Genomic DNA, 19,361 nt, shown 5'->3' on the forward strand with positions numbered 1-19,361 from the left:
CTGCATGGATCCAAGTCCTACTAGGCTTGGAGATGAGCTCCTGATTAGAACCCACACTTCCAGTTGTGCCTTCCCGAAGTCACATTCTGTACAACACAGTGGTGATGTTAGGTTGTATCAGCCTCTGATGTAGCACACTTCCTCTGAGCACTGCCAAGAATCCCTTCCTTTTTGACCTCCCTTATCAGGACCTGAACTTCATGGATTCCTGTCATTTACACCGCTGCTTCTCTCTGTGAAGGCTAGGAGACCTGTCTGCCCAAAACACACCTGGATTCCCCTTTGTGTTAGGATTCTTTCTGGTCCCTGCACACTCTGCAGGAAGCTTGACTTCTGAATTTTCTGCTGCTTATGTTCTGTTGGTAATTAGATAATTTAGTACACATTGAGAGATGTATTCCCCATGTGTTAGTTTTGTTATGATTAATGGTGAATCTAACTGTGACCTCCCAGGAGAGTTGAAGTAAATTTAAGATATATACCAGACTAGAAAGATTCTTGAACGGACAAAACTTGATTTTTATTAGGTTTTAGAAGAACCTTTAGCTAACCAAATTTAACATAAAATTGCAAACAGTTTTTTGTGAGTTCAAATCCTGCCTGGTTTACATTCTAAGTTCCAGGACACCTAGAGGTACATAGTGAGACCCACAGGCTGTACCCAATTTCGCCTGAAGTCAGTGGATTATGTTAACCAATGAAGTTTCCCAAACTTACCATTCCAAGGAAAAATGCAGATTCCACGCACCAACCTGAAGGACAGCATCTGCATTTACTGCTCCACAGGAATGACTCCCCTGCAGCCCTGACTGTGGTCCACTGAGAACAAGAAGTACCACCATGGTCCAGTGGTGGAGAGAGGCCAAGTATTGCATCTGGGGACCCAGAAAGGAACAGCCAAATGGAAGCTGGAGATTCAGACTGAAAGACAGAGGTACGGACATGAGGATGTCACTGCTCTGCTACACTCTGTATCTGTTACTGCATGAAGGCTCACTGGCACATCTGGTGATGCTGGGCTCGCACATGTCCTTAAAAGGATAGCACCTTCCCGTCTGAAATGATCCCTGACTAGAGTTCTGTCCTCAGGACTCAGGGCAGAACCTCTCATCATTCATCTCTTTTCTGTGTGGATTCCATGCCCCTTATCTTGGACTCTGTGCCTTCCTGGTTTCTGTTGAATTGTCTCACAGTTGACCTCTGAGGACAGCCATGCAGGGAGAGGGCAAGGGGTAGATAGCCTCACTGAGAGATCCCAAATCCCTGGTCTCCTCTCCCACCCACTTCTTCCCCACAGACAAACTTGAGGGAAGATTTCCTGTAGGAATGTTCTGGAAAGATGCCAGATTCATTTGTTTCCAGAATGCTGGTAGCATTCATTTGTTTCCGGAAACTGGGAAGATGCCTCAATTAGTATGAGGCCCTGCCTCTACACACACACACACACACACACACACACACACACACACACACCACACACACACATTATGTGTGTGTGTGTCTCCGGCTTCCTTTCTCCCCACCCTTGACAGACACAGAGACACTAGAGATCTAGATGCATATGCAAAGGTGTTTATTGATTACAAAAATCTGTTAAGCTATACTAAAAGGAGTCAGGGACAGGTTTCATGAGGACAGGAGCTGATATGCAGTGCAGACAGAGGAACTGGATCTTCACTACTGTGATCTTGGCAGGAGCCGATGAGCTCAGGTACAAAGTGCTGGCACCGGAGCTAAAATATCCTATCCAAGTGAACCGGAACCACTGGATACATGGGACTGTCCCGTGGAGTCCTCGGGTCACAGCCAACTGTGTAGAACTTCCTGGATCTTGTAGTTTGGTATCTACATTGGGTATAAATCCTTGCCGGAGTTGTGAGGTTACAGAAAGTTATAGATACCCGATATCGACTGTTATGACAATTTCTATATGTCCTGTTTCCACAGGGGATGTTTCTATTGCCACACACACCAACAACACTAGCAAAACTTGTATGAAGAAAAGTATTTATGTCCTTACAATGTCCTGTGAATCTGTTTCTGTGTCGCATTGCATCATTACATCGGGGATAAGCCCTATTATAGATGTGCTGGATTTCAAACCACTGGGAAGGGGTTGGTGGCTGGCATGAGGCAAGCATCAAGACAAGTCCCAGCGACAGAAGGAGACAAAGTCTGGACTCGAGCAGCTTCAGACCCATGTTTCCTGTGAGAACAGAAGAGAAGTGACTACTCTCACCTTAGCTCACTTTGCCCTCTCTCTTCCTGAAGGCCCTCTGCTGTCATTAGGTCCATGGTGCCACGTCTCCTGGACACTGTCCCATCACTGCCCCTCCTGTCCCAGACCCAGACAGTCAGTGTCTTACCCAGTGTGCGTTGTGGCTCCTGTGGAACTGAGTGCTGGCTGTCCTGGAAATCAGAGGTAATGGCTGAGCTCCACTTGGGCCCACAGATATGGAGCAGCCCTGTGGGTGGAGCCTGTGCGTCAGAGTCTTCAACGTGCAGAACCCACAGATTGGTTCACTGCCTGCTTGTGCAACCGCCTTCTGTTTCTTCCTTGGCCAAGCCACGGGACTCCTGGGTGCATTGTAGGGCATCAAATTCCAAGCCCTCTTGTGCAGGGCAGTTTGAAGTCTGAATCTGAACTCTACATAGAAATCTCTGTGTTGCCTGTTGACTGACTGCAGACTTCATGACTGCTTTCAGTAATGGACAGACCAAGTTTTCTATTGCCTGGCTACAACTTAGAAACAAAGCCTTGGGAAGCCAGCATCATAAGAGAGATCTACATTTCTTTCCTTTATTTTTAAAATTCTATGATGTTGGATGTGCAGCGATGGCTCAGTGGTTAAGAGCTCTTGCTGCTCTTCCAGAGGACCCAAGTTTCCTTTCAGCCCCTATGCTGGGTGGCTTAAAACTGCCTGTAATTCCATTCCAGGACATCTGATGTCCTCTAATAGCGTCTGTTGGCATGTTGATACACATGAACACAGACACACAGAGACACATGAGCACAAATAAGTCGTAGGGATGGGTGAGATGTCAGCGGTTAAGAGAACTTCCCTTCTTCTGGATTTCTTCCCTTCCAGAGGACCCCAGTTTGTCACCCAGAGGTCACAACTACAGATAACTCCAGCTCAGGAGTTAGTACATGTATATGCATGGCACTGTACCTGCACAAGCACGGCACATGTGAGTATAGAAACATTTGAATGCAGACATATGTGAAAGTTAAAAAATAACCTTTAAATATTGCACTTAAAAATAATACCGGCAGCTCTCTGCTCCCAAACCCTGTGGGAGAGAGACCTCACCGCCTGATCAGGTGGGCACTCCTGAGGCTGCAGATCGGAGGAGACCACCAACACTACCCACCCCTGCCCACATCCCTGGCCCAAGAGACAACTGTATAAGGCCTCTGGGTTCCCGTAGGGGAGGGCCCGGGAACGGCAGGACCCCTGCGCCTGAGACACCGCCGGAACCTGAAGGAAACAGACCGGATAAACAGTTCTCTGCACCCAAATCCCATGGGAGGGAGAGCTAAACCTTCAGAGAGGCGGACACGCCTGGGAAACCAGAAGAGTCTGCACTCTGCACATCCAGACGCCAGAGGAAAACACCAAACGGTGCACGGAGTCTCCCGGAAAGAGCGGCGCAGATCTTCCCGGCTGCTGCCACAGCAGAAAGGACTTAGGCAGTACCCCACGAGCAAACTTGAGCCTTGGAACCGCAGGTAGGACCAACTTTTCCCCTGCAAGAAACCTGCCTGGTGAACTCAGGACACACAGAGGCAAAATTCCTCTAGGACCGGGCACTTCCTGTGTTTACCGGAAGTCCCACACCCGCGGATCCTGGCCCGCAGCAGCTCTCTGCTCCCAAACCCCGTGGGAGAGAGACCTCACCGCCTGATCAGGTGGGCACTCCTGAGGCTGCAGAGCGGAGGAGACCACCAACACTGCCCACCCCTGCCCACATCCCTGGCCCAAGAGGAAACTGTATAAGGCCTCTGGGTTCCCGTAGGGGAGGGCCCGGGAGCGGCAGGACCCCTGCGCCTGAGACACCGCCGAAACCTGAAGGAAACAGACCGGATAAACAGTTCTCTGCACCCAAATCCCGTGGGAGGGGGAGCTGAACCTTCAGAGAGGCGGACACGCCTGGGAAACAAAAAGAGACTGCACTCTGTGCACATCCAGACGCCAGAGGAAAACACCAAACGTCATCTGGAACCCTGGTGCACGGAGTCTCCCGGAAAGAGTGGCGCAGATCTTCCCGGTTGCTGCCACAGCGGAGAGGACTTAGGCAGTACCCCACGAGCAAACTTGAGCCTTGGAACCACGGGTAGGACCAACTTTTCCCCTGCAAGAAACCTGCCTCGTGAACTCAAGACACAGGCCCACAGGAACAGCTGAAGACCTCTAGAGAGGAAAAACTACACGCCCAAAAGCAGAACACTCTGTCCCCATAACTGGCTGAAAGAAAACAGGAAAACAGGTCTACAGCACTCCTGACACACAGGCTTATAGGACAGTCTAGCCACGGTCAGAAATAGCAGAACAAAGTAACACTAGAGATAATCTGATGGCGAGAGGCAAGCGCAGGAACCCAAGCAACAGAAACCAAGACTACATGGCATCATCGGAGCCCAATTCTCCCACCAAAGCAAACACGGAATATCCAAACACACCAGAAAAGCAAGATCTAGTTTCAAAATCATATTTGATCATGATTCTGGAGGACTTCAAGAAAGACATAAAGAACTCCCTTAGAGAACAAGTAGAAGCCTACAGAGAGGAATCGCAAAAATCCCTGAAAGAATTCCAGGAAAACACAATCAAACAGTTGAAGGAATTAAAAATGGAAATAGAAGCAATCAAGAAAGAACACATGGAAACAGCCCTGGACATAGAAAATCAAAAGAAAAGACAAGGAGCTGTAGATACAAGCTTCACCAACAGAATACAAGAGATGGAAGAGAGAATCTTGGGAGCAGAAGATTCCATAGAAATCATTGACTCAACTGTCAAAGATAATGTAAAGCAGAAAAAGCTACTGGTCCAAAACATACAGGAAATCCAGGACTCAATGAGAAGATCAAACCTAAGGATAATAGGTATAGAAGAGAGTGAAGACTCCCAGCTCAAAGGACCAGTAAATATCTTCAACAAAATCATAGAAGAAAACTTCCCTAACCTAAAAAAAGAGATACCCATAGGCATACAAGAAGCCTACAGAACTCCAAATAGATTGGACCAGAAAAGAAACACCTCCCGTCACATAATTGTCAAAACACCAAACGCACAAAATAAAGAAAGACTATTAAAAGCAGTAAGGGAAAAAGGTCAAGTAACATATAAAGGCAGACCTATCAGAATCACACCAGACTTTTCGCCAGAAACTATGAAGGCCAGAAGATCCTGTACAGATGTCATACAGACCCTAAGAGAACACAAATGCCAGCCCAGGTTACTGTATCCTGCAAAACTCTCAATTAACATAGATGGAGAAAGCAAAATATTCCATGACAAAACCAAATTTACACAATATCTTTCTACAAATCCAGCACTACAAAGGATAATAAAGGGTAAAGCCCAACATAAGGAGGCAAGCTATACCCTAGAAGAAGCAAGAAACTAATCATCTTGGCAACAAAACAAAGAGAAGAAAAGCACACAAACATAACCTCACATCCAAATATGAATATAACAGGAAGCAATAATCACTATTCCTTAATATCTCTCAACATCAATGGCCTCAACTCCCCAATAAAAAGACATAGATTAACAAACTGGATACGCAATGAGGACCCTGCATTCTGCTGCCTGCAGGAAACACACCTCAGAGACAAAGACAGACACTACCTCAGAGTGAAAGGCTGGAAAACAACTTTCCAAGCAAATGGTCAGAAGAAGCAAGCTGGAGTAGCCATTCTAATATCAAATAAAATCAATTTTCAATTAAAAGTCATCAAAAAGATAAGGAAGGACACTTCATATTCATCAAAGGTAAAATCCACCAAGATGAACTCTCAATCCTCATCTTCGGTTGGTTTATATACAAGTGTGCAATTTCTAGGCTTGAAAGTAAAATGATGCTATCTGGTGCTGGATAGAGGAGCCTTATTTTTTATTATGGCAGCTTGCTATTTTTGTAACATGGTGATTTGGTTGAACACAATAAAGTACAGTAGTAACTGAAAAAAAAATACCAAACCCTTTACTCAAGGCATACTGCACTGTATTCTTCTGATCGGTTCCTGTATAAGGTTCCCTTCTGCATTTCCAACTACATACATTTGACTCCAGAGCTAGGACTAATGGTCTAGGCTTATGGACCTGCAGGAGAACACTGCTCTATGTAAGATGTCCAAGAACATATCAGCCAATAAAAAAATACACTAAACCCAACAGAATATTTACTTCTGTTGTTCCTTGTGCTGGGATTTGAATCTGGGGCCATGTGCAATCTCGAGAATTCCAACCAACTAACCGCACACTTCGGTTATGGGGTACAGCCAGAGTTACACCCTAGTAGTAAGGCCTTAGCTTTTCTTCCACACTTGATGACTATCATAAGGTATTGTCTCAAGAAATACTTCCTCAGTTGACCTCTAAACCACAGTGAGTATTTGTTGGTGTCCAAACTGATAGACAGATGTCTTCTTGGGCAGAGATGTCTTTTCTATTGGTGAGAGGTTATGTACAAATCTTGGAATTTCTTGAACCTTTGGATCCTCTTACAAGGACTACTCTTGACTGACAGATGCCCGGGGTCAGCATAGTATTTGACACAGCCCTGCCAAGTACTCAGGCTGTATGTGGAAATGACAGTGCACAGCATTAATAAGATTGTCACAGTAACTGTTTCATAGGGACTGATCATTTGAGGGTGCTAAGAAGAGAGAGAGAGAGAGAGAGAGAGAGAGAGAGTGTGTGTGTGTGTGTGTGTGTGTGTGTGTGTGTGTGCGCACGCGCGCGCGCGCACTGTAGAGAACACTACAGAACATGTAGAAATCAACTTATCCACTCATGGACTCATGCAATCAACAGACTCATAACTGGAGGCCACAGGACAGAGAAGACCAGTGTTGAGAAGGAGCATTAGTCTACGCACCTCATTTCAGAGATGGAGGTGAAAGGCTGGAGGCCAGACTCAAACGCTGTCATGAGATACTGCCAGAGAGAGAGACTGAGAAAAAGACTGTTCCTCTCAGGCTTTAGCTTTTTGAACATTTGCCATTGTCTCCTTCATGAATCCTTCCTAATTCTTTGATGGGAGAGCTAAGACTGCTTGCTCCTCCTAATCAGCTTCTCCAATCAACAAGTTGCCAGAGTGGTCTCAGGCTGTCCCATGGTGCAATAGCCAAGTTCTCTGCATCTCCAAGAACAGACTGAGAAAGTCACTTGTTACTGTGTGATCGGGGTCATTTCCACAGGTTGTAGGTCTCTCTAATAAAGGAATTTTTAAATATATTCAGAAGAAAGCTCATTTGGTTAGAAATTAGGAGAAAACCCAAGGAGAGGCAGGCAAGCTGGGCATCCCAGCAGGCACTAAGAGGGAAACAGAGAAGGCAAGAAAGACTTGCCTTCTAAGTGTGAGGCAGCAGTGTGTGTCAGCAAACAGCTGTGAAGAGCTGTGTCCAGACAGAGAGAGAGCTCAGGTGTGGGGCAGGGGGATGCTTAGGACTTTGGTCAGTATCCAAAGGGAAAGTTATGCTTTTTAGTTAAAACTTGGGAAAGCAGGCGGCTTCCAAGTGGTTTGGTCACTGCTTGGATTCTCATTGAGGGGATAATTCTTCTTGCCCTTGGCGTGACTTCAGGTGACTCAGCTTCCTGAAGGAACAGTCCCTGTTAGAACTTAGCAAACAGTGCAGGGTCAGAGACAGCAACTGAGCAGTCAGTCACCCTCCAGGTGATCTTTATTAGCAGAGCCTCAGAGCCACAGGCAGCCATGATTGGGCCTTGAAATGGGAGACTGTGAGAGGCAGCACACCATGGCCATAGGCAGCCAAGGCGGGTGGGCAGGGGGCCAGGAGTTGGAGATTTTCCTTCAATTCCCGAGGACAAGGAGGCCATCTGATCTCTGGAGCAAATCCAAGGGTCAAGTCTCAGCCCAGAGATGGAGGAAGAGTTCAGATTCCTTTCTTTGGGTGGTTGAGAGGAACCAGCTTTTCCTTAATGGGCCTGAAAAATCCCATTGGGGTTCATGGGAGGTGGGATCCGAAACTAATTATGACAGGGGAAGAAAAGGTCTTCAATGGCCTCAGAGCCTCACATGACTCTCTGCACAGCTAACAGTCATCGAGCTATGCAGACTCTGTGATCTGAAGAGGGACTGAGTGGCCTTCTTCTTGCAGCTCCTTGTCATTCCCGGTGGAGGACTTGAGAGAGCGCCCTATGCAGCATGGAAGCCTTAGATGAGGGGGCTCCACCTGGTCTGTCCCTGCTGAGCATGGGAGGCAGGCTTTGTTCTCCACAGATGTCAGCTGGGAGCTAGACCAGCACTCATCAGGCTTCTTCCTCTGAAGAAGGCAGGAGCTGGCAGCGGGCATCAAGGTTACTCAGGGTGCACGGGGGAACAACAGTCTGTCCCTCCTTAGCTTACCAGCTCTAGTCTCCTGTACCGTTCATCTTCCATTTTCTTCTCATGCCAGCTCTTCTCCTTGGAGTTGTGGTCCTTTGAGGTTTCTTGTTTTTTCACTATGTCATTCAGGTCAGCCTGAATCTTCTGGCCTTTACCTCCCAGAGTGTTGGGATCATGGCTGGAGCCATGGAGCCCAAATGGACCTTGCCTTGGTCTACTAGAGCTCTCTTGCTGATTTGCAGTGGTACCAAGTGTTAAGGGGTGGTGAGATGGCTCAGCTAGCAAAGCCCTGAGAAAAGGGGTGGGGTAAGGGATAAGATCTCAGTGGAGTAAAGGGAGACCTTGCCTGAAGTATCATATCCCTGTAGGAACAGTCTTTAAATAATCTACTGTAACCATGAGTGTTCACTGGTGAAGATTATTTTAAAAGCTGTTCATATGATAATAAAAGAACCATACTACATGGGTTCTAGTTCATTATAAAATCACTCTCTCCTGAGCCTTGTAACTCCCTCCTCCCTCCAAAATACTGGTCGACAAGCTGATGTCCCAAGAACATCACAGTTAAAACGCCCTAAGCAACCAGGTGTCATTATGGGTCAACAAGCCGCTTATCAGAACCCAGATGGTGACAGCAGAATCCGTTTCTTCCCCACCCCTCTGTCTCTTCTGTCTTGGTCTATTTTCAGGCAGAAATCCCATGCACATTGGTAAGCTGGTGGTTTTGTGGCAATCTTTTCTGGAATCAGCTCTCTCACACCAATGAGACCAGAAGAGAGGTGGTGTTAGCAGTGAACTGAAACCAGGATAACCCCTGGAAGGGCTTCCAGGTGGGTCTGGTTTGTATTCTCATTTCATACCACAAGGTAGGGCCGGGAAGCAAGTGACAATTTCCAGAAGCATACTTGGCAGTCAGCAGGTGGAAGGCAGCAAATCCTTGCTTCAGCCATTTCTCAGGGCCATTCTGCTTCAGGTAGCTAGTGCAGTCAGTCATGCTCCAGAAACAGGCAGTACCACAGCACAACTGAACCAAGTAAAGTACTAAATAAGTCATCAAGTCAGTATCTAATAGTTGGTCTTGTCTAGCGTATTCTACTCCAGTGGGAACAGGGTCAAACCCAACGGTCTCAAGCATGAATGAAGTGGGAAAGATCTCCATCTTTATCCCTCAACACTCAAGACAATGTTTCTCAATGTCAAGGTCTCCCAGCATTGAGTGATTGATCCCAGTAGCACGTGGCTCTTGCTGATTACATCACGTGTGGACCAGGAGTCCTGGTCATCAACTCTTCTGTGGTAGCCATCCAGATCTTCCCTTTCCAATTTCATATCTGTAGGAAGCCAGACTTTTTTTAATTCAACAGAACAATGATAGAGAACAATAGAGATGAAAATCACATCTAGAATCAAGATGTCAGCCTCTGAAGAGATTTTGAGAATATAATCCAGCATCACTTTCTCTCATTGATCTTTTTCTTTGGAGAAGGATGGGTTTACTAGGCAGATGTGGTGACACGTGTCTTTAATTCAAGCATTAAGGATCAGGAGTTCAAAATCATCGTTGTCTACAGAAAGAATCTGAGTCAGTCTAAGCTACATGAGACCATGTTTCAACAAAAACCCAAGCTACACCCATCTCTCTAATTTCCAAAACCAAATGAAAACAAAACAAAGAAATAGGATTACTTCTAGAAAGCATGGTACTTGTGTGAACATGTACTTTAGTAAGTGGTGGATGACTTGCTATACATAAAATTCTATGGTTTTGATTTTAAGATGAATATGAGCAGATATAGTAAATATGAACAAAAGTTTTATGTGAACCTTGTCAAGTTTTTTTAAGACAAGATTATCCCTGTAGCTTTAGCTGTCCCAAAACTCACCAGGATGGCTTCAGACTCAGAGATTCTCCTGTCCCTGCATCCAAATGCTGGGATTGAAAGCCTGCACCACCATTGTTCAATAGACAATGCTGGGTCTAGGGTGCAAAATGCCACCATGATTCAAATGTTCCTGTCATCCCACAAACCACTCAGACACGGATCTCAGTCAAACAGGGATGGTTTACTGAACAACACACCCCAAGCCTTATAGATCAGGGACTCAGGTCATACTTGGGAGCTGACTGTGACATTGATTCAAGATTCTGGTTTTTTTTAAACCTAAGATCTACAAATGTCTGTTTTCACCAATCAGGAATTAGGGAAGAAGGACCTCTTGAATAACATGTCTTTGTCATAAATTTATCCTGTTCCAATGGTTGGAGTATTCAACTGTGGCAGGGGACTTGCCTTGTCTAACATTCATGTCTTAACTTGCCAACCTGGATGTCAGTTACCGTATATACTTTCTGGCAGGCAGGATGTTAGTCACAGGGAGCTTTTGCAAACTTAAATTTTACTTCACCACTACTCAAAATGGAAGTCTTTTTTTATTCTTTTCTTTTTTCAGAGCTGGGGACCGAACCCAGGGCCTTGCGCATGCTAGGCAAGCGCTCTACCACAGAGCTAAATCCCCAACCCCTCAAAATGGAAGTCCTAATGTAAATAGTTTCAAGTGTCTCTCTTACATTGAGGTCCATCCCAGGGGCAGCTTATAAAGGCAAATACCATAAGGGCTTACACAGGTGCAGGAGGTGCTGCTGCGTGTTGGTTGGGGTCCAAGTGTCTTGTGAGTAACTACACAAAGCAATTCTATTGACTTTTATCATGATTTCCAAGGGCATGGGACATAACAGAAGATGTAATCATCGAGGGCATGAGAAAGTTTCCTAGAAACAGTAGAAACAACACATGAGAAAGTTCCCTCATAATATTAGTAACAGCATAAAATGTCAGCCTAGCTTGGAAACAGTGACCTAGGCCTTAACATTTCACCTAGGCAGGGCTATTTTACCTAAGTCTTCACAATTTGCATCCTGCTACAAAGAACTATGGAGATAATGGGGTGGGTGGAGTGAGGTGGTGGGTCCACCAGCAAAGGCCCTTGCAATTCAAGTCTGGTGAACTGAGATTGATTCAGTGAACCTATGTGAGAGGGGGAAAAGCAAGTAGATTTCACAAAGGTGACCACTGATCTCCACATCCCCCTATAACAACTAAACAGAAGTTTAAAAGAGGGACCAGTGGTTAAGTTTATCAGTAAATTGTTAATCTGTTCTGAGCTCCAGTAGGAGCATGCATGGCTCTGTACCCCATCAAGACCTCTGGATTCATGAATGAAAGACACACACACTGCCAGCTTATTTATGATATGCCTTACCAGCTCAATGTCTGAGCACTTCCAAACTCTCTGGGGCTAGCACACACTCCCCTCTGTATTCCTGAGTTAACACTTTCTAAATCCCCAACATGTCACCCTTTCTGTTGGAAATTGATTCTACAGATGATCTTAATTAGACTTCCCCAAAATCACACAGGAATCTTTGTGTTCAAACGCTGAGGGTCCCTGTCCCCAATTGGTTTGAGAAGGGGGTGGAGGAGGTGGCCTTTGAGGCCAAGGCTTGAGGGTCCCTAGCCTGGCCTCATGTCTTGTTCATGGTCTGCTTTCTGAACATGAATATAATGTGACTGGCTATTTTCCTACTACGATGACTTCCATGCCTGCTGTCATAACTTTGACAGAATGCTGGGCTGTGTCCCAATGTCTCCCTGGAACTGAAAGCCAAAAGGAACCAATTTATTTTTCAGGTTGGTTTTGCCCTATTTGATCACAGCAGTTAGAAAGTAACCAAGGAAGTAGGTGTTTGCTTTCAAGCTGGAGTAGCAAATCACTGGAAATTGCCAGTGATACGGTCAATCCTCCAGGATTCAGGGAAAGCCTTTTTGGCTTGTTTAACCACAAGAAACCATTGTACAGTATATAGATGATATTTGTATACACTTTGGCACTAGGAAAATCTGAAACCAAAATATTTTAGCATTTTGAGCCTTCTAGCCTCCTGTTACCAAAACTACCAGAAAAGGCCCAGATAATTCTGCGAAAACTACCACATTTGGTATGGATTTCAGTTTCTACAGCTCTTTAATAATCTTATTGTATGTTTGAGTAAAATTGAATTAATTATATGAAAAATAAAGATGGACGTTTCTCATTTAGAGGTTGCTGAATTTTGTTGAATCTGGGTGCTCAATTTTATTTTAATGGGTAAAACCTCTTTCTGGGGCTATCAAGAACTCAGACTTGGGTGACCATAGCTGGGATGGTAAATTGGAAAAATCCTGAACCAGATGAAGGAGGCAGAAAGACAAGACCTTGTCCTTAAGATATTAGTTCGAACAGTTGGGGACAGTATGTGACCTATAGTAGATTTTTTTAAAAAAGAAATTAGATGTTGTAGCACCAGGAAGACCCCTGTCCAAAAGCTCTGGCAGCCATGGCACTGCTAGTCCAAGAGGCCCCCAAGCTCTTTTGAAGGCAATGACTAGAAGCTCTCATTCCCCACCAAGCAAAGTCTCTAATAGAATTAAAGGGCTACATAGGATTAACTGGAAATAAACACCAGAGGAGCTTCCTAGACAACTAGAGGTGACTACGAAAACACAGAGTACACCCAATCTGCTTCACTTATGCCCATGGTAGTGACCTCCTGTCTGGTACACTGTGTGCTGAGACTATAGCCTCCACATGTGCCAGCCAGGCTCACTTAGGATTAACCTGTGGATAATCGTGGGGAGGAAAGTTTTCTGAAAAGCAATTTTAAGCTCTAATATGGGGACTCATTCTAGGGAAAGAAAGAAAAGATTAACTTCTATATTACTTTTTAAGGCCCTCTGCTGTTACTAGGTCCACAGTGCCACTTCTCCTGGACACTGCCCCATCACTGCCCCTCCTGTCCCAGACCCAGACAGTCAGTGTTTTACCCAGTGTGCGTTGTGGCCCCTGTGGAACTGAGTGCTGGTTGTCCTGGAAATCACGGGTAATGGGTGAGCTCCACTTGGGCCCACAGATATAGAGCAGGCTCTGTGGGTGGAGCCTGTGCCTCAGAGTCTTCAACGTACAGAACCCACAGATTGGTACACTGCCTGCTTATGCAACCGGCCTTCTGTTTCTTCCTTGGCCAAGCCATGGTGCTGCTGGTAGCATTGTAGGACATCAAATTCCAAGCCCTCTTGTGCAGGGCAGTTTGAATTCTGAATCTGAACTCTACATAGAAATCTCTGTGTTGCCTATTGACTGGCTGAAGATTTCATGACTGTTTTCAATAATGGACAGACCAAGTTTTCTATTGCCTGGCTACAAATTAGAAATAAAGCCTTGGAAAACCAGAATCATAAAAGAGATCTACATTTCTTTCCTTTATTTTTAAAATTCTATGATGTTGGGGTGTGCAGAGATGGCTCAGTGGTTAAGAGCACATGCTGCTCTTCCAAAGGACCCAAGTTTCCTTTCAGCACCTATGCTTGGTGGCTTAAAACTGCCTGTAATTCCATTCCAGGATATCTGATGTCTTCTAATAGCATCTGTTGGCATGTTCATACACATGTACACAGACACACAGAAACACATGAGCACAAATAAGTCTTACGGATGGGTGAGATGTCAGTGGTTAAGAGAACTTCCCTTCTTCCAGATTTCTTCCCTTCCAGAGGACCCCAGTTTGTCACCCAGAGGCCATAACTACAGATAACTCCAGCTCAAGAGTTAGTACATGTATATGCATGGCACATTTACCTGCACATGCATGGCACATGTGAGTGTAGAAAGATTTGAGTGCAGACACATGAGAAAGTTTTACAAACAATAACAAAACCCTTTACTCAAGGCATACTGCACTGTATTCTTCTGATTGGTTCCTGTATTAGGTTCCTTTCTGCATTTCCAACTACACACATTTGCCTCCAGAGCTAGGACTAATGGTCTAGTCTTATGGACCTGCAGGAGAACACTGCTCTATGTAAGATGTCCAAGAACATATCAGCCAATAAAAAAAATACACTAAACCCAACAGAATATTTATTTCTGTTTTTCCTTGTGCTGGGATTTGAATCTGGGGCCTTTTGCACTCTCGAGAATTCCAACCTACTAACTACACACTTCCGTTATGGGGTACACCCAGAGTGATATCCTAGAAGTAAGGCCTTAGCTTTTCTTCCACACTTGATGACTATCATGAGGTATTGTCTCAAGAAATACTTCCTCAGTTGACCTATAAACCACAGTGAGTATTTGTTGGTGTCCAAACTGATAGACAGATGTCTTTTTGTGCAGAGATGTCTTTTCTATTGGTGAGAGGTTGTGTACAAAACTTGGAATTTCTTGAACCTTTGGATCCTCTTACGAGGACTACTCTTGACTGACAGATGCCCGGGGTCAGCATAGTATTTGACACAGCCCTGCCAAGTACTCAGGCTGTCTGTGGAAATGACAGTGCACAGCATTAATAAGATTGTCACGGTAACTGTTTCATAGGGACTGATCATTTGAGGGTGCTAAGAAGAGTGTGTGTGTGTGTGTGTGTGTGTGTGTGTGTGTGTGTGTGTGTGTGTGAGTGTGTGTGTGTGTGTGTGTGTGAGTGTGTGTGTGTGCACTGTAGAGAACACTACAGAACATGTAGAAATCAACATATCCACTCATGGACTCATGCAATACAGACTCACAACTGGAGGCCACAGGACAGAGAAGACCAGTGTAGAGAAGGAGCATTAGTCTATGCACCTCATTTCAGAGATGGAGGTGAAAGGCTGGAGGCCAGACTCAAACGCTGTCATGAGATACTGCCAGACAGAGAGACTGAGAAAAAGACTGTTCCTCTGAGGCTTTAGATTTTTAAACATTTGCAATTGTCTCCTTCATGAATCCTTCCTAATTCTTTGATGGGAGAGCTAAGACTGCTTGCTCCTCCTAATCAGCTTCCCCAATCAACAAGTTGCCAGAGTGGTCTCAGGCTGTCCCATGGTGCAATAGCCAAGTTCTCTGCATTTCCAACAACAGACTGAGAAAGTCACTTGTTATGGTGTAATCAGGGTTCCTTTCCACAGGTTGTAGGTCTCTCTAATAAAGGAATTTTTAAATATATTCAGAAGAAAGCTCATTTGCTTAGAAATTAGGAGAAAAAGCAAGGAGAGGCAGGCAAGCTGGGCATCCCAGCAGCCACTAAGAGGGAAACAGAGGAGGCAAGAAAGACTTGCCTTCTAAGTGTGAAGCAACAGTGTGTGTCAGCAAACAGCTGTGAAGAGCAGTGTCCAGACAGAGAGAGAAAGCTCAGGTGTGGGGCAGGGGGATGCTTAGGACTTTGGTCAGTATCCAAAGCAAAAGTTATGCATTTTAGTTAAAACTCGGGAAAGCAGGCGGCTTCCAAGTGGTTTGCTCACTGCTTGGATTCTCATTGAGGGAATAATTATTCTTCCCCTTGGTGTGTCTTCAGGTGACTCAGCTTCCTGAAGGAACAGTCCCTGTTAGAACTTAGCAAACAGTGCAGGGTCAGAGACAGCAGCTGAGCAGTCAGTCACCCTCCAGGTGATCTTTATTAGCAGAGCCTCAGAGCCACAGGCAGCCATGATTGGGCCTTGAAATGGGAGACTGTGAGAGGCAGCACACCATGGCCATAGGTAGCCAAGGCAGGTGGAGGGGGGCCAGGAGCTGGAGATTTTCCTTCAATTCCTGAGGACAAGGAGGCCATCTGATCTCTGGAGCAGATCCAAGGGTCAATTCTCAGCCCAGAGATGGAGGGAGAGTTCAGATTCCTTTCTTTGGGTGGTTGAGAGGAACCAGCTTTTCCTTAATGGGCCTGAAAAGCCCACTGGAGTTCATGGGAGGTGGGATCCGAAACTAATTATGACAGGGGAAGAAAAGGTGTTCCATGCCCTCCGAGCCTCACATGACTCTCTACACAGCTAACAGTCATCGAGCTCTGCAGAGTCTGAGACTCTGAAGAGAGACTGAGTGGCCTTCTTCTTGCAGCTCCTTGTCATTCCTGGAGGAGGACTTGAGAGACCGCCCTATGCAGCATGGAAGCCTTTGATGAGGGTGCTGCAGCTGGTCTGCCCCTGCTGTCATGGGAGGCAGGCTGTGTTTTCCACAGATGTCAGCTGGGAGCTAGACCAGCACTCTTCAGGCTTCTTCCTCTGAAGAAGGCAGGAGCTGGCAGGGGGCATAGCATCTCTGAGCCTTCATTGGCACAGCTATGGGCATCACAGGAACCAAGGAAGAGGTAATAATTGTCACAGACACAGCTCTGATGTCTCTTCATGAAAGAACAACTTTTATTTACCCACTTCTGCTGACACACGATCTAGCTAGTTCCTAGACACTACTGCAAGCATATTTTGAGGGAACAATGTCTGTGTCCCCTTCTCTGAGTGTTTCCTGCTGCACTGTTTTATGTGCAGAAATTATTATGTGCACATGTGTGAGAGACTGTCCAGGTGTCTGGAGACCAGAGGTCAACACTGAGCATCTTCTTCATTTCCTCTCCATGTAAGTTTTTGGAGTCATGGTCTCTCAGTGAACCTGGAGCTCATCAATTTGTGTCTTCTGGGAGTACAGAGAGCTCCAGGGATCAACTTGTCTCTGCCTCCCAATGCTGGGTTCCTGAATAAACTGTCTCCAATCCTCAGGGGATGAAGACTGCTTTTGCTTTATTTTGTTTGTTTGTTTGTTTGTTTGTTTGTTTGTTTTCTGAGAGACAGGTCCCACTATTTAGCCAGGGAATTTATTGTGTAGATTAGGCTAGCCTCAGACTCATACACAGCCACTTGACTCTGCCTCTTAAGTGCTGAGGGTAAAAGCTTGGCTCTGTGTCTGATGTCACAGAAGAAAGCAGCCATTTCAGATTCTGTTGGGTGTGGCATCCAGAAAATTGAGGTCCAAACTGTCCAAACTTTTGACTTCTCAGAAGGCAGAAATAAAGATTTTTCTAGGTTGAAAACTGTAAGTCTTTATATTTGCAGTTAATTTAAAAACGTAAAAGGGGCAGAGTACGGCAGCCAGAACACAGATGTGGGCATCAGCTCTCTGCTCCCAATTTGTGACCCTATCTGTTGCTTTGTAGCTCATCTTCCCCCTTTACTGTGACTGTGAACTTCCAGGAAGAACAGTACAAAGCCAAGCACACAGACAAGTCAGCGAGTGGAGACGAGTTAGGCTTATCACAACATTGCTATGGATGACACGATTGAAGAAGCTGCCTGTCCCAGCAAGTTTAGGACCTGGTCATCAGCTCTTTCGGTTAAATGAAAAACATCGAGGTCACTCAGGGTACACAGGGGACAAACAGGCTGTCCCTCCTTAGCATACCAGCTCTAGTCCCCTGTACCGTTCATCTTCCATTTTCTTCTCCTGCCAGCTCTTCTCCTTGGAGTTGTGGTCCTTTGAGGTTTCTTGTTTTCTCACTATGTCATTCAGGTCAGCCTGAATCTTCTGGCTTTTACCTTCCAGAGTGTTGGAATCATGGCGGGAGCCATGGAGCCCAAATGGACCTTGTGTTGGTCTACTAGAGCTCTCTTGCTCATTTGCAGTGGTACCAAGTGTTAAGGGGTGGTGAGATGACTCAGCTAGCAAAGCCCTGAGAAAAGGGGTGGGGTAAGGAATGAGATCTCAGTGGAGTAAGGGGACACCATGCCTGAAGTATCATATCCCTGTAGGAACAGTCTTTAAATAATCTACTGTAACCATGAGTGTTCACTGGTGAAGATTATTTTAAAAGCTGGTCACATGATAACAGAACCATGCTACATAGGTTCTAGTTCATTATAAAATCACTCCCCCCTGAGCCTTGAAACTCCCTCCTCCCTCCAAAATACTGGTGGTCATTCTGATGTCCCAAGAACATCACAGTTAAAACGCCCTAAGCAACAAGGTGTCGTTATGGGTCAACAAGCCCCTTATCAGAACCCAGATGGTGACAGCAGAATCCATTTCTTCCCCACCCCTCTGTCTCTTCTGTCTTGGTCTATTTTCAGGCAGAAATCCCATGCACATTGGTAAGCTGGTGGTTTTGTGTAAACAATTTTGGAATCAGCTCTCTCACACCAATGAGAACAGAAGAGAGGTGGTGTTAGCAGTGAACTGAAACCAGGATGACCCCTGGAAGGGCTTCCGGGTGGGTCTGGTTTGTATTCTCATTTCATACTCTAGGACCACAAGGTGGGGCCGGGAAGCAAGTGAGAGTTTCCAGAAGCATACTTGGCAGTCAGCAGGTGGAAGGCAGCAAATCCTTGCTTCAGCCATTTCTCAGGGCCATTCTGCTTCAGGTAACTTGTGCAGTCAGTCATGCTCAGCAAACAGGCAGTACCACAGCACAACGGAACCAAGTAAAGTACTAAATAAGTCATCAAATCAGTATCTAATAATTGGTCTTTTCTAGCATGATCTACTCCAGTGGAAAAAGGGTCAAACCCTACTGTCTCAAGCATGAATGAAGTGGGAAAGGTCTCCATCTTTATCCCTCAACACTAAAGACAATGTTTCTCAATGTCAAGGTCTCTCAGCATTTAACACTGGATCCCAGAAGCATGTAGTTCTTGCTGATTACATCACGTGTGGACCAGGAGTCCTGGTCATTAACTCTTCTGTGGTAGCCATCCAGAACTGCCCTTTCCAATTTCATATCTGTAGGAAGCCAGACTTTATTTAATTCAACAGAACCATGATGGAGAACAATACAGATGAAAATCACATCTGGAATCAAGATGTCAGCCTCTAAAGAGATTTTGAGAATATAATCCAGCATCACTTTCTCTCATTGATCTTTTTCTTTGGAGAAGGATGGATATACTAGGCAGATGTGGTGACACGTGCCTTTAATTCAAGCACTAAAGATCAGGAGTTCAAAATCATCT

At 45.5% G+C, this 19,361-nt stretch overlaps 1 protein-coding gene across 1 annotated transcript; it reads right to left on the minus strand.

The window, feature by feature from the left end:
- Positions 1 to 1,553: 1,553 nt before the first annotated feature.
- On the minus strand, positions 1,554 to 2,424 carry Rnase3 (ribonuclease A family member 3). Its single transcript, NM_138902.1, has 2 exons — positions 2,367 to 2,424; positions 1,554 to 2,206 (listed from the first exon to the last, which is right to left on the minus strand). Exon 2 carries the CDS (start codon positions 2,199 to 2,201, stop codon positions 1,734 to 1,736), a length of 468 nt encoding a protein of 155 aa, NP_620257.1. The 5' UTR covers positions 2,202 to 2,206; positions 2,367 to 2,424; the 3' UTR covers positions 1,554 to 1,733.
- Positions 2,425 to 19,361: the final 16,937 nt, after the last annotated feature.

This window comes from Rattus norvegicus, chromosome 15 (assembly GCF_036323735.1).
Source record: "Rattus norvegicus strain BN/NHsdMcwi chromosome 15, GRCr8, whole genome shotgun sequence".
In the NCBI taxonomy this organism is placed as follows: Eukaryota; Metazoa; Chordata; class Mammalia; order Rodentia; family Muridae; genus Rattus; species Rattus norvegicus.

Bases quoted from the DNA above. Each gene is read 5' to 3' on its own strand.
- Rnase3 (NM_138902.1), bottom strand. From the start codon at position 2,201: ATGGGTCTGAAGCTGCTCGAGTCCAGACTTTGTCTCCTTCTGTCGCTG.